This window comes from Lissotriton vulgaris, chromosome 4_1, assembly GCF_964263255.1.
Source record: "Lissotriton vulgaris chromosome 4_1, aLisVul1.2, whole genome shotgun sequence".
NCBI lineage: Eukaryota > Metazoa > Chordata > Amphibia > Caudata > Salamandridae > Lissotriton > Lissotriton vulgaris.
This window is the reverse complement of record NC_141691.1, coordinates 2,044,090,500-2,044,103,799: the sequence shown is the minus strand read 5'-3', so window position 1 is coordinate 2,044,103,799 and position 13,300 is coordinate 2,044,090,500. Positions and strand designations below refer to the sequence as shown.

General features: G+C 53.0%; 1 protein-coding gene across 1 annotated transcript in view; it reads left to right on the top strand.

Annotated features, from left to right (window-relative positions):
- The window catches only part of NUGGC (nuclear GTPase, germinal center associated), a 1,233,257-nt gene that overhangs the window by 1,094,272 nt on the left and 125,685 nt on the right, over window positions 1-13,300 (top strand). Inside the window, exon 26 of the mRNA XM_086966431.1 lies at window positions 10,164-10,339. Within this exon, the coding sequence (XP_086822557.1) occupies window positions 10,164-10,339 (176 nt within the window). The remainder of the gene's footprint in view (window positions 1-10,163; window positions 10,340-13,300) is intronic.

The window sequence follows — 13,300 nt, the reverse complement described above, 5'->3', positions numbered from 1 at the left end:
GCTTGAGTCCGAGGTTGTCCAGTAGGGCGGCGGTTTTGCAGCCCTTGTTGTTCTCCAGGTGGAAGTTGAGGTCCCCTAGGAGGATGTAGTCTGTGGACGTGAGGGCGTGCGGACTGACGAAGTCTGCGATGGCTACGCTGAATTGTGTGCGGGGTCCCGGGGGTCTGTAGATGAGGGTGCCTCTGATGGTGGTCTTGGGGTCGGTGTGAATCTGGAAGTGAAGGTGCTCGGCGGCGGTGAGGGCGTCGTCTGAGTTGGTCGTGATGCGGATGGTGTTTCCGTGGACGATGGCGATGCCTCCTCCGGTTTGGTTGACGCGGTCCCTCCGGGTGATCTTGTAGCCATCTGGAATGGCTATGGCGATGTCGGGGGCTGAGGAGGCGTTCATCCATGTTTCTGTGAGGAATGCGACGTCTGGTGATGTTGTGTCGAGGAGGTTCCGGAGTTCGACGGCGTGCCTGTGGACGGAGCGTGTGTTGAGCAGAATGCACTTAATATAGGTAATCACAACATTACAAATGTTCCAAATTTGCATCACAGTTACTAGCTCTGCTCTCCCACAGCTCCAACCCTTTTTAATTGACCAAATCCAACAAATAAGATTCAGCAATGCCATGTGAACAACCAGTACGCAATGATCTGAAAGAAACATGTTAGTGTTAGATTCCTTACCTTAGAATATCCCCAGGCGTCAGTCTGGATCCGGAAACTTTTGCGTAGCAGTACCCTTGCGCGTCGGTAGGCGTCGTCTGCAGGCGTCTCCTGCGGCTCCGCGTCCGTCGTTGGCGTCGTGCGCCGTGATGATGTCGCTGGAGTATATAGACGCCGCCTCCGCGCGCTGACGTCAGTTCTTCTTTTTTCCGCGCCAGTGGACGCAGATCTGAAGAGCGGTACCCGGTCTTTTGACCAAGTTATTTCAACTTATTTCTATCTTTTGTGCCTGGTAGGATGCCCGGTTTCAAAAACTGTGACGGTTGTGACTGCACTATGTCGGTCACGGACCATCACCGACTCTGTCTCCGGTGCCTGGGCCCCGACCACGACGTCGACTCCTGCGTCGATTGCCGGGCTCTGACTAGCAAGGCTAGGCGGGAGCGGTCCCGCAAGCTGCTCGAGCTCCGGGTGTCGGCCCCGCGTCGAGAGAGGTCGCGGTCCGGCCGGAGGTCCAGGGAGCGTTCGAGGGAGCGGTCGCGGAGCCGCGCCGGGCGCTCCGGAAGTCGACATCACTCGTCGAGTTCCTCAGGTAAGAAACACAAGAAGTCGGGGCGTCGTCATCGTACCCCCGACTCCCCCCGACGCTCGCGCGATGCGGCCGGGGGTTCGGGTGACCCCAACCCCGCGGCTCCGCGAGAGTCGCCGGCGCGGCCTGCCCCATACCCTCAGGTCCCTGGGCAAGGTGCGACGCCTGAGGAGATAGAGGCGTTCCTCGTGGCCATGAGGGCCCTATCTCCTCCGGCGGGTTCCACGGCGCCTACGGGCCCAGTGAACCCGTCCGGGGGCCCTAGCGGTTCAGCTGACCCTACCTCAACGCCGTCGGATGCTCCGGCGGCGGCGCCGATCCCGGCGCCGCTGGGGCCTTCGGGGTCGACGCCGGATGGACGTCCGTCCAATCCGGCGCCGATTCAATCGGGGTTGCCCCCGGCGCCGCCTCCACGCGACGCCGTCCCCATACCCTCACCGAATCCGAATCCGGACGCGGAGTCGGACCGGCGTCGCCCGACGCCGGGATCGACGCCGATGGGGCCTGTCGACCCCGTGGAGCCGGTCTACATGGTTGACACCGACTATGGTGATGATGTAGAGTACGGTGAGGGCTGGGAGGGGTCTGAGGACCCTCTGTCACGTGAGTGTCAGTATGACATGGACTGGACAGGTGATTTGGGGGACGCCAGTGGTTTGGATGACTCTCCTAACCCTGGTTTTGTCTCTCCTCCTTCCGTGGCATCGGAGGAGGGAGCTGCCTATTCAGTGGTGTTGATGAGGGCTGCCAAGGCCTTAAACCTTGAGCTCCCCGTCGCGGCCGTGAGGCCTAACATCCTCACTGAGGTCTTCAAACCGCGGTCATGCCCACAGGAGCCTCTGCTGCCGTTTAACGAAGCCTTATCAGATGTTCTGTTGGGCACTTGGTCCAGGCCCTCTTCAGGTGCGCCTGTTGATCGGAACGTGGCCAGACGCCACCGTCCTTGTCCGGACGACCCCAAGTTCCTGTCCACCCACCCCACCCCTGAGAGCCTGGTGATCCAGGCCTCTACCTCCCAGTCCGCATTCCCGTCGGCCCCGCCCGATCGGGAATCCAAGAGGTATGACCAATATGGCAAGAAGGTCTTCTCGTCCCTGAGTTTAGGACTGCGGTCTTGCAACACCGCTTGCCTCTTGGGCCGCTACACCCACTCTGTGTGGGGCACGGTCGCGGAGCTGCTGCCAGAATGCCCCATGGAGGTGCGGGCTAAACTCGGCAAAGCTGTTGCTGAAGGCCGAGATGCAGCTAGATATTCTATTCGATGTGGTCTCGATACGACCGACTCGCTAGGCAGAGCGATGTCCACGACGGTGGCGATTCGTCGCCACGCCTGGTTGAGATCCGCCAACTTCTCGGCAGATGTCCAAAACACATTGATGGACATGCCGTTCGATGGCTGTCATCTGTTTGGTGACAAGGCGGACCACGCGCTGGAACGCTTCAAGGACTCCAGGGTCACGGCAAAGTCCTTGGGTCTCTCGACCCAGCGCCAGCAAACGGGTTCGTTTCGCTCCTTTCGTGGCCACGGAAGGGGAGCCCCCACACGTGCTGCCAGCCACGCACCGCAGCAATCACTTCAACGCGGTGGCGGCCGTGGAAACCGCCGTGGAGGTGGTCGGGGACAGCGGCGGGGTCAGGCCACATCTCCCCCCGCAGCATCTGCCTCAAAATCCTCCTAGTCCGTGCTTTCAGGCCCACGTGACGCCAGTGGGTGGCAGGGTTCGCCATCACCACGCCCGCTGGCGCACGATCACATCGGACAGGTGGGTGCTGCAAATCGTCCGAAGGGGCTACTCCCTCCCCTTCGAGACAACTCCTCCAGCCATGCCACCGCAGAACCACCGTGTGTCGGGGGACCACTTGCAACTTCTGCAGGAGGAAGTTACGGCCCTCTTGGCCAAGGGGGCCATCGAGCGCGTTCCTGGGCCAGAAGTGGGACGTGGTTGCTATTCCCACTACTTTCTGGTACCCAAGAAGGACAAAGGGGGCCTACGTCCTATCTTGGATCTAAGGAACGTCAACGGCTTCCTCCGGAAGGAGAAGTTCAAGATGTTGACTTTGGCTCAGGTCTTGGCTGCCCTAGACCCGCAAGACTGGATGGTAGCGTTGGACTTGCAGGATGCGTATTTTCACATCCCTGTCCTGCCGGCCCACCGGCGTTACCTGCGGTTCACGGTAGGCCAGGAGCATTTTCAGTTTATCGTGCTCCCCTTCGGCCTTACCAGCGCCCCACGGGTGTTCACAAAGGTGTTGGCGGTGGTCGCAGCCCATCTGCGCAGGTTAGGGGTTTCAGTCTTCCCCTACCTAGACGACTGGTTGTTGAAGGCGGGCTCGCCCCAGACAGTCGTCCACCACCTCCAGATGACGGCAGACCTCTTGCACGACCTGGGGTTCTCCATCAATGTGCCGAAATCACACCTGTGTCCCTCTCAAAAGCTCCTTTTCATCGGAGCGGTTCTGGACTCGCCGCAGTTTCGGGTTTATCCTCCGGAACGGCGGATCCGGGATATTCAGGCGTTGATTCCCATCTTTCAGCCGCTATCCCGGGTTTCGGTCAGGTTGACACTGCGGCTGCTGGGGCTGATGGCTTCCTGCATCCTTCTGGTGCATCACGCCCGGTGGCGGATGCGGGCTCTGCAGTGGGACCTGAAGTTTCAGTGGGTCCAGCATCAGGGCAACTTGTCCGACCACGTCTTGATCTCGGAGGGCACTGCGAGACAACTGCAGTGGTGGCTTACGGACCGCGATTGGGTCAGGGGCAAGTCCCTCTCCCTTCCCCAACCGGAGCACGTTGTCGTGACGGACGCGTCCCTCCAGGGCTGGGGAGGCCACTTGGGAGTGGCGGAGATCAGAGGCATCTGGTCTCCGGCGGAGTCCCGGCTCCATATCAACCTGTTGGAGCTACGGGCGATTCGTCTAGCACTGAAGGCATTCCTCCCCTTTGTCAACGGGAGTGTAGTGCAGGTGTTCCCAGACAACACCACCGCCATGTGGTACTGCAACAAACAAGGCGGGGTGGGGTCGTGGACCCTTTGCCAGGAGGCTCTGCGCCTCTAGCAGTGGCTGGAACGTCAGGGCGTGACTCTGACGGTTCAACACCTGGCAGGTTCTCTGAACGCCAGGGCGGACGAACTCAGCCGTCGGTGCTCGATGGATCACGAATGGCGTCTGAACTCGGACGTGGCGCAAGGCCTCTTTCGGAAATGGGGAGAGCCTTGGTTAGATCTATTCGCCACAGAAGAGAACGCGCAATGTCATCAGTTCTGCGCGTTGGAGTTTCCAAGACGGCACTCGCACGGCGACGCCTTTCGGCGCGAGTGGAGTTGCGGTCTGTTATACGCCTTTCTGCCTATACCACTTCTGCCCAGAGTGCTGAAGAAGATCAGGCGCGACCGGGCCCAAGTTATCCTTGTGGCTCCGGACTGGGCTCGAAGGTACTGGTATCCCGAGCTACTCAGCATGTCAGTCGGTCCCCCGATCCGCCTGCCTCTTCAGGAGGACCTTCTATCGCAGCAGCAGGGGACGGTCCTCCACCCGAACCTGTCCAGTCTCCACCTCCATGCTTGGAGATTAAGCGGCGGCAGTTGAGGCCATTTGACTTGCCTCCTGAAGTCTGTAATGTGATTCTGGCAGCCAGGCGTCCCTCCACGAAATCGGTATACGCCTGTCGGTGGAACAAGTTTGTGGCATGGTGCACAGCAAAGGCTGTGGATCCTCTTTCTGCCCCTCTCTCCGAGGTTCTTCTGTTCCTTCTCTCTCTTGCCCAGCAGGGCTCTGCTCTGGGCACTATCAAGGGCTACCTTTCTGCCCTTTCAGCCTTTCTTAGGCTTCCTGATCAGCCTTCTTTGTTCAAGTCCCCGATTGTAACGAGATTCTTGAAGGGCATCACACACATGTATCCTCCTGTTCCGTTTGTGATGCCTCAGTGGGACTTGAACCTGGTTCTAACCTTTTTAATGTGTGCTCCCTTTGAGCCCCTTCATTCTTGCCCTCTCCGTCTCCTGACTTTAAAGACGGCTTTCCTGGTTGCCATCACCTCTGCCAGGAGGGTGAGTGAGCTCCAGGCTCTTTCTGTCAAACCTCCTTTCTTGTCCATCCATCCTGACAAGGTGGTTCTGAGGACTAGACCTTCTTTCCTGCCCAAAGTAGTTTCTGCTTTCCATATCGGGCAGTCCATCACCCTCCCTTCCTTCTTCCCGCCTCCGCATCCTTCAAAGGATGAAGAGCGGCTCCATCGTCTGGACCCAAAACGTGCGCTTTCATTTTACATGGATCGCACACGCCAGTTCCGGGTGGATGACCAACTGTTTGTTGGCTACGTGGGTGCGAAGAAGGGACGGGCGGTACATAGACGGACCATCTCTCGGTGGGTCGTTCTCTGCATCAAAGCGTGCTACTCTTTGGCTCGGAAGGAGCCTCCTGTTGGGCTGAGGGCCCATTCCACTCGGGCCACGGCGGCTGCTACTGCCCTGGGCCGGGGAGTCCCCTTGCAGGACATTTGCCAAGCGGCTACGTGGGCCTCGCTGCACACCTTTGCGAGGCACTACTGCCTGGACAGTCAAGTCCGGAGGGATGGCTTCTTTGGCCGTTCTGTCCTCCAGGACTTTCTGGTGTAGGAATGTATTGGTTCGCAGACCCACCACCGGGGTTGGTATTGCTGGGGTATCTATTCTAAGGTAAGGAATCTAACACTAACGTGTTTCTTTCAGATGAACAAGTTACTTACCTTCGGTAACGATATATCTGTAAGAAACATTAGTTAGTGTTAGATTCCTTACCGAACCCACCCATCCTCCCCGTTCTGCGAACTGATACCTAGGGTTAAGGACATCCCTTTCAGGGCCCTAGTTTCAAAAGGCACCAGTGTTGGTTCTCTCATGGCTCTGCGTCTTCTGGCGCGGAAAAGCTGTGTACAAAGAACTGACGTCAGCGCGCGGAGGCGGCGTCTATATACTCCAGCGACGTCATCACGGCGCACGACGCCAACGACGGACGCGGAGCCGCAGGAGACGCCTGCAGACGACGCCTACCGACGCGCAAGGGTACTGCTACGCAAAAGTTTCCGGATCCAGACTGACGCCTGGGGATATTCTAAGGTAAGGAATCTAACACTAACTAATGTTTCTTACAGATATATCGTTACCGAAGGTAAGTAACTTGTTCTTCACTTCTTTTCAATATTTACTTGCGACCTGTAGTAGAGATTGTTTCCCAACGTCAACTACAATTTCTTACCTAATATGAAGACTTCTTAAAAGTTCCAGATTTGAGTTCATGTTCATAGGGAATCCTGATAGCTCTTCACTTCTGTTTACTTGACCCTTTGAGCGGTGCAAGGCCTCTACACCAGAGTAAAATGTGGGTGTCTAATTTCACTTTCACTAGAAAGTTAAGAAATCAAGCAACAGGGTACATTTATTTTCTGGAACACCCCCATCCGGTTCATGATGGTGAACATGGCCCTCCCAGTGTTACAATAGAACCACAAGATAAGATTCACAAGAGCTTACACAGCGCAACACCAATAGTACAGTGAACTAGACTAACCTGGAGCTCCAAACATGGAGATTTTGCAACTCTAGAGACAGCCGGCACCAAGACTTCTTAAACTAAAGAAAATGTCATGTTTTTCCAGTCCTGAAAGAATTGCACTTGCTACCAGGTGGAACAAAGAATTAAATAAAAAATGTTATATAGCTTATTCAACCTTTCCAAGCAGAAGGTCTTTTCTAGATTCAGAAATGTATCTCCCCCAGCAGCCGCCTGTCAATGTGTGCTAGGCTGATCATATTCCTAAATACATGTGACAGGAGCACAAGGAAACCAGCGGTTACAGTATGCTCTGTGGTAATCCTCGGTCCTTCCACAAGCTCCTCTCGATCTAACATTTGTCACCAAAACAATAAAGGTAAGGCTGTTGAAAGAAACCTGTGACTCATTTGTTGACATTTGGGACCAAGTCCCATCAACTTCTAGAAATTCCTCTCATAGCTTCCACCCTGGACTATCTTGAATATGTGTTCCAACCTTCTCTCCTTTCCCACTTTAAAGCCTGATGATTGGCTGTGTATCATGCCATTCTAAAATGTATTATGTTGGACCTGGTACCATTGGTGTGAGTCTCCCTTCCATTTTTCACTGATTGCCTCCTCTGTTTTTAAATGTAAATTGTACATTGATATGTTTTTGCTGGTTAAGATGCTTTGGGGACTGTGCCACTGCTATTCAGTGCCACACTGCAAGTGATCCCTATGTTAAATTGATGTACTGATTCCTGACTCCATGATTGGATTATTTGATGTATCTGTCAGACCATAGTACAGTGCACCATGTGTGCCCAGGGCCTGTAAATCAAATGCTGCTAGTGGGCTTGCAGCACTGATTGTGCCACCTACAGAAGCAGCTTGTAAAGTGTAACTCAGACCTGCCATTGCTGAGCCTGTGTTTAGCCTGGGCTGCCATGTCGACTTGGCAAGTGCACACACTTGCCAGTCCCTAAACCTTCTGTTTTCTACATATCAAACACCCCTAAGGTAGGGCAGGGTGCATTGTATGTAAAAGGTAGGACATGCCCTGATGTGTGTGGCATGTCCTGATAGTGAATTACAGCCATTTTCGTATTTTACTATTGCAAGGCTACCTGTCCCCATAGGACAGAATGGTCAGTTTGATTATAACATCTTATAATCCTAACTGACCCAGGGAACATGGTAGAAATTCGAATTTATTATGCCTGAACTCAGAATGATGAATTACATCTTGTACTAAAGTTGGTTTTAACATTCTGTGTTTGAAAATTCCACTTTTAGAAAGTAGGTATTTTCTTGCCTAACCATCCAGCCTGCCTCTGCTAGGTTGTGTATTGTATGTCTGGTTTTGTGAGCGACAGGGGCTGGGGTGGCTCTAGGAGACGGGGTGAGTCAGCACAGTGCTGAATAGACCTATCTGCATGTAGAGTGGTGGGAGGAGTAGCATCTGGGCCTGAATAGGCTGTGCCTGCCTTCCACAATGCAAGCTCCACCTCCTGTGGTGCGTCTGATGACCCTGGCCCACCCTGTCAAAGGAAAGGAGTCATGTAAACAAAGTGCTCCACGACTGCACAGAACTGGTTTGGACTAGGTACAGGAGCCTCTGCCTTCAGCAGACAAAAGATTTTGCATTCTAAATATTGGGGCCCAGACCCCTGGGCTTTAGACCACTTCTGGGAACACAAGACAAAACTTTGCCAAGGAGAAGAAACAAGGTAGCTGCAGGAGTTTGGACTGCCCCTCTGCCAGTGTGCTGTTTGCTGGGTTGGCCTGCAGCAGTTATATTATTGTCAAGGAAAGGAGGAGGAACTTTTAGGAAACTCATCATCTTGCAGAATATTTCTACATGGACTTGAATCTGAGCTTGCCTCCTGACCGAAGTCTCAGGGATACCGGACTGCCTGCATCAATTGCTGGTACCGCTGCTACAGAAGGAATTCTGCAACGCGGACAGCGCGAGCGACCCAGTCTTGAGCATCGAAGCTGTGAGCGCTGCTCCGACTTCCAACGTTGACCCGTTGCTGGCCCGCCGTGCCACATCGACGCCAGCAAGCAACATCGTAAGCCTGTCATAGCCATGAGCGCTGCTCCGACTTGCGACGTAGGCCCGACGCCTGCTGCTGTGCCGCATTTTCTCCGAAGCCGACATCATCGCTGAGCCGATCGTCGACATTGGTGGTCCAGAATCCATCGTCATCGTGACATCGTACGGAACCGTGGTGTTGGCGCCATCGTGACGTCACCTCCTCTCCGGTCAGAAACCGATGCCTCCCCTGCCTGCACAAGCGTCCAGGGCACCAACGCATCATCTCCCCCAAAGCAAGGAACCAATGACGCTGCACCTCCCCGCAGCAGTGAGCTGTCTATGTTTTCGCTTTTCCCCAAGTACTGTTCTCTGTGGGTCTGTTTTGACTCCGAACCCGTCAACGCGCACCTCACGGTCGGCGCCATACTTTAAGATTCTTTTTACATTGACGTCGTGCTAACTACCATTGGGGTTATCTGTTGCTAAAGACTGCTTTTAAGTGAATAACCAATTTTTGAACTATTCCTACCATCTTAAAGAGTTATTATTGATTACAGATTTTTATCGTTTATGGTCTTGTGATAAGTCTATATAAAGAATACTTACTTTTATAAAACCTGTGTGGTGTCCATCTGTAATATTTTCACTGTATTACTGTATGTGTTCACAAATGCTTAACACTCCGCCTCTGAGATAAGCCTGTCTGCTCGTGCCAAGCTACCAATGGGGTGAGCAGGGGTTATCCAGGAGTGTAATACCCTTTCCCTGACTTAGAAGCAAGGGTCCCTATTTGGTCAAAGGTGTAGATCATTGCCAACTAAAGACCCCCAGTCCTAACATACTACATAGTAGCCTTTAGTGACATGTTAGTGCAGTACAATTCAAAGACAAAATGCAGTAAATAGCTATTAAAAAATGTTTGTAAATGAACAAAAGGGACGGCTACACAAGAGTCTGAGTAGGTGTGTAGGGTGTACCTTGGGTAACCTGCTGCTGTACAGTCCATTTGTTTAAGTACTGATTCAACTGCTTTGTTTCAGCTCAGTTATGTAATAATCTATATATATGAATAAAAGTGCTGTTGCATTGAGTGAACAACAACTACAATTATGGTTTTAGAGAGAAACCTGCCTACCATAAACATGGTAGCTAGGAATTTGGTGGAACCTGTACAGCGCCACTTAATGAGGTTGCCTTCATATCTTTGCCTTCTTCCTTTACCCATACTCCCCACTCTCATTTAGAGATGAGGTGGTCATTTTAGCATAGTCATGGTAGTGCTGAATGTGCTGACTGGTTCCTGCGTTTGATCCCATAAAGAGAATTTGTTCCATTTCTAACACTGTTTTGTGTCACTCTCTCTAACCAGCCGTGAGCCCCAAGGTGGTTATAGTCCTAGAGATGCCCCAAGACCCCACACCATTTCGCACACTGATGAAGTTCATATCTGCAAAGCAACAGGGCACAGCCTGGTTCCAGGAGGTTGACCTGCTAAAGGGCAGAAACACGTTGAAAATGTTGGGTGTTTACTTCTCGAAAGAACAGGTGAGAATTTTTTAAGCTGTAAGTGTGAGTGGCTGTGCCATGTGCTCGAAGAAAGACCTGCTGAATAACTCCCATAACTATGTTAATTAATGTTTTATTGTGAATATGTTTGTCACTTTTCTTATCTCCTTTGACAATATTTTCCTTGCCTATCATAACCTGATAAAATAATGAAGCTCCTTCCCCAGCATAGTATTCTGTCCTTCAGTTGTCTTACAGTTCCTCTCACTATTGTCTTTTTCATTTATCCAGCCTATCTGGGGAGGGATGGAGATTTAAAAGACTGTCATACTAGGTATCCGGCGGGAGCACCAACTAGCCTTGGTAGCCACAACTTGCATGGAAGATGAAAAGATGCAATTGTTGGGACCAGCCATGTCCAAGGGACTCACCATGTGCAGGAGTCAGGGCAGGCCAGAGCAAGCAGGAGAGCCCACTGAAGCAAAGCAAGACCCTCAAGAGGACCCACTGGCCAAAGGCACAGGAGTCACAAGAGGACCTCGGCAGCTCACCAAAGGCGAAATGGATGCAGGGAGGATGCTGTTCTTCGATGGGTTTAGATGCTGGAGACTGGAGCTTTTTGTAGCCCAAAGATCTCCGGAATGCAGAGCCAACAAGCCTTTTCAATGTCAAGTTGACGCGGTGCACAGGGGTTTGGTCACAAAGGTTCCGACTAGGGATATGTTTCTCCAAATTACAAGAAAGACACTTCAGGCCTCGGGAGAACCACCGTATGTGTTGCTGAGCCTCTGGAAGTTTGTGGGAAGACAGGAGCAGCAGACCGATCAGCTTTGATGCTGTACCTGCAGTTACAGAGGAGTGGCTACTTTACTCTAAGGGAGATTATTTCAGATGTCCTTAATGCCCATAGGTCTTTTGGAGAACCTAAGCGAAGCACAGACACAGATGAGGCAGAATACTTGCAGAGCAGCGAGAGCAGAAGCAGCATAAGTCTTCCTTGATGCAGTCTCTGTTCCAGGCAAAAAACATGTGTCCAGCGGGTCGATAAGTGTCTTGGTTTCAGAGGTGAGTCTTGTTTCACGACGAATCTGAGGACCAACCCTTGAGGGAGCCTTAAATACCCAAGTAAAGGATTGGAACGACTCCGGGATCACAGAGGAGGGACTGGACAGACATGCCAGAGCGGGAACCAAAGTTTTTTCAACTTTCTTAAACCAGTGTAGCAAGGAAGGGCACCAAATGTTCCCCTCCATGCAGTCTCGTGGCGCTGGAAAGTGCACCCACCCCAGCCAAATACACTGAGTTTTGTCTGGGAGGTGGTCACACCTCCCTGTGACAGGAAACCTATTGTTCTACCTTCCCCTGCACAAGCTGAGCTTGGCAGAAGGAGTGCAGAACAGTATGGTCGGCGGCAGCCCGAGCTTGCTGGCAGACCTCTCGGGGACCTCCCAGTACATGGGATCAGACCTCCAACACCGGAATCGCTGTTGGGGTATGATTACAAGCGAGATTCAGCGGAGATCCCGGGCCTGTTCGAAGAGGAGGAGGTTGCAGGACAGCTCTAGGAGCCCAAATCTTCTTTCTCCCACTCGAGGTCTTTGGGACACTCTGAGAAGAGGTACAAGAAGTGGACTTTAACTTCGTACCGGCTGACGTCCGTTGGCGAGACAGGTAAAGAGCATCAGCGTTCTAGGCATAGTTCTGCAGAGCCGGTACCAGGTTCGACTTCGCGCCTTCCCCGGTTTTCCCGTTTTTGGGAGCCGGAGCGACCACCGCTCAAAAAGAATTTTACGAGGCCATGTGCTGCTTATTTGAGCGGGCCGACCCTTCTGGTGAGCCTTCAGGCCCGCATGGTTGGAGGGGGCCCCATCGGTTTCAATGTTGTTGACTCCAGCCATGGCGCAAATGGGGTCTCATGGATCCGGATTGATGCCGGTTGGCCAGCTCGACCTTCCCCGAAGTCGGTGCCTACGCCGCCTCCAGCACCATCCTTCTATATGACGACTCGGAACCGGATCAGCGCCGCTTGACACTGGTTGAGCCCAGAGGTTCTACGTTGTTGTCTGTTCATTGTGGGGATGTTTCAGGCATGAGTGAGGAATTGGCGGACGCTTTGGAACAACAAATAGAACAAATTAACTTGTATGAAGACCTTGGGGTAGCCAGTGGGCTGGACAAAGCTCCATATACTGGGCTCTGCTCTCTCCACCAACTGTGGCCACGGCGGAGGGGGCTTCTTATGCCATGATAGTAAAGAGGGCAGCAGAGGTCCTTGGACTTGAGCAGCCCCTCGTGCAAATCAGGATCAATCTCTTGGCCGAAGTGCTTCAGCCTGGGGCTTCCACCTCCGAACGCCTTTTGCCGTATAATAAAGCACTAACGCATGTCCTTCTAGGCACGTGGTCCAAGCAATTGCACGCCGCCAATGCCCTGCTCTGGGTGACCCACTGTTTCTCATCCAATACCCGACCCCTGAAACCTTGGTGGTTCAGGCTTTGACGTCCCATGTCGCGTTCCCGTACACACCTCCGGATAGGAAATACAAGAGTCTGGAAACATTTGGGAAATAAATGTTTTCTTCTGCCAGCTTGGCATTGCTGTCAGTGAATACCTCATGTTTATTGGGCCGTTTCTCCCATACCCTTTGGGAGACAGTTGCGCCAGCGTTCCCCGGAGGAGGACCGGGCCATACTCTCCCAGGCGGTGAAGGATGAGAGAGATGCAGCAACATTCACCATTAGGTGTGGCCTAGACACAACTGACTAGATGAGCAGAGCGGACTTGTCGACAGTGGCCTTGCGGCGCAACGCCTGACTCAGAATATATGACTCCTCAAGTGATGTCTAGGCAAACCTCATGGACATGCCCTTTTTGGAGAGAAAGCGGCTCATCCCTTTTCTGAATCATTTTTGTCCACCATAAGCGTGGAAGGGTATACTCAGATTTGAGTCCCTAGCTCATTGCACCATCAGGATTCAAGCAAGCTGGGCCGAAGACGGC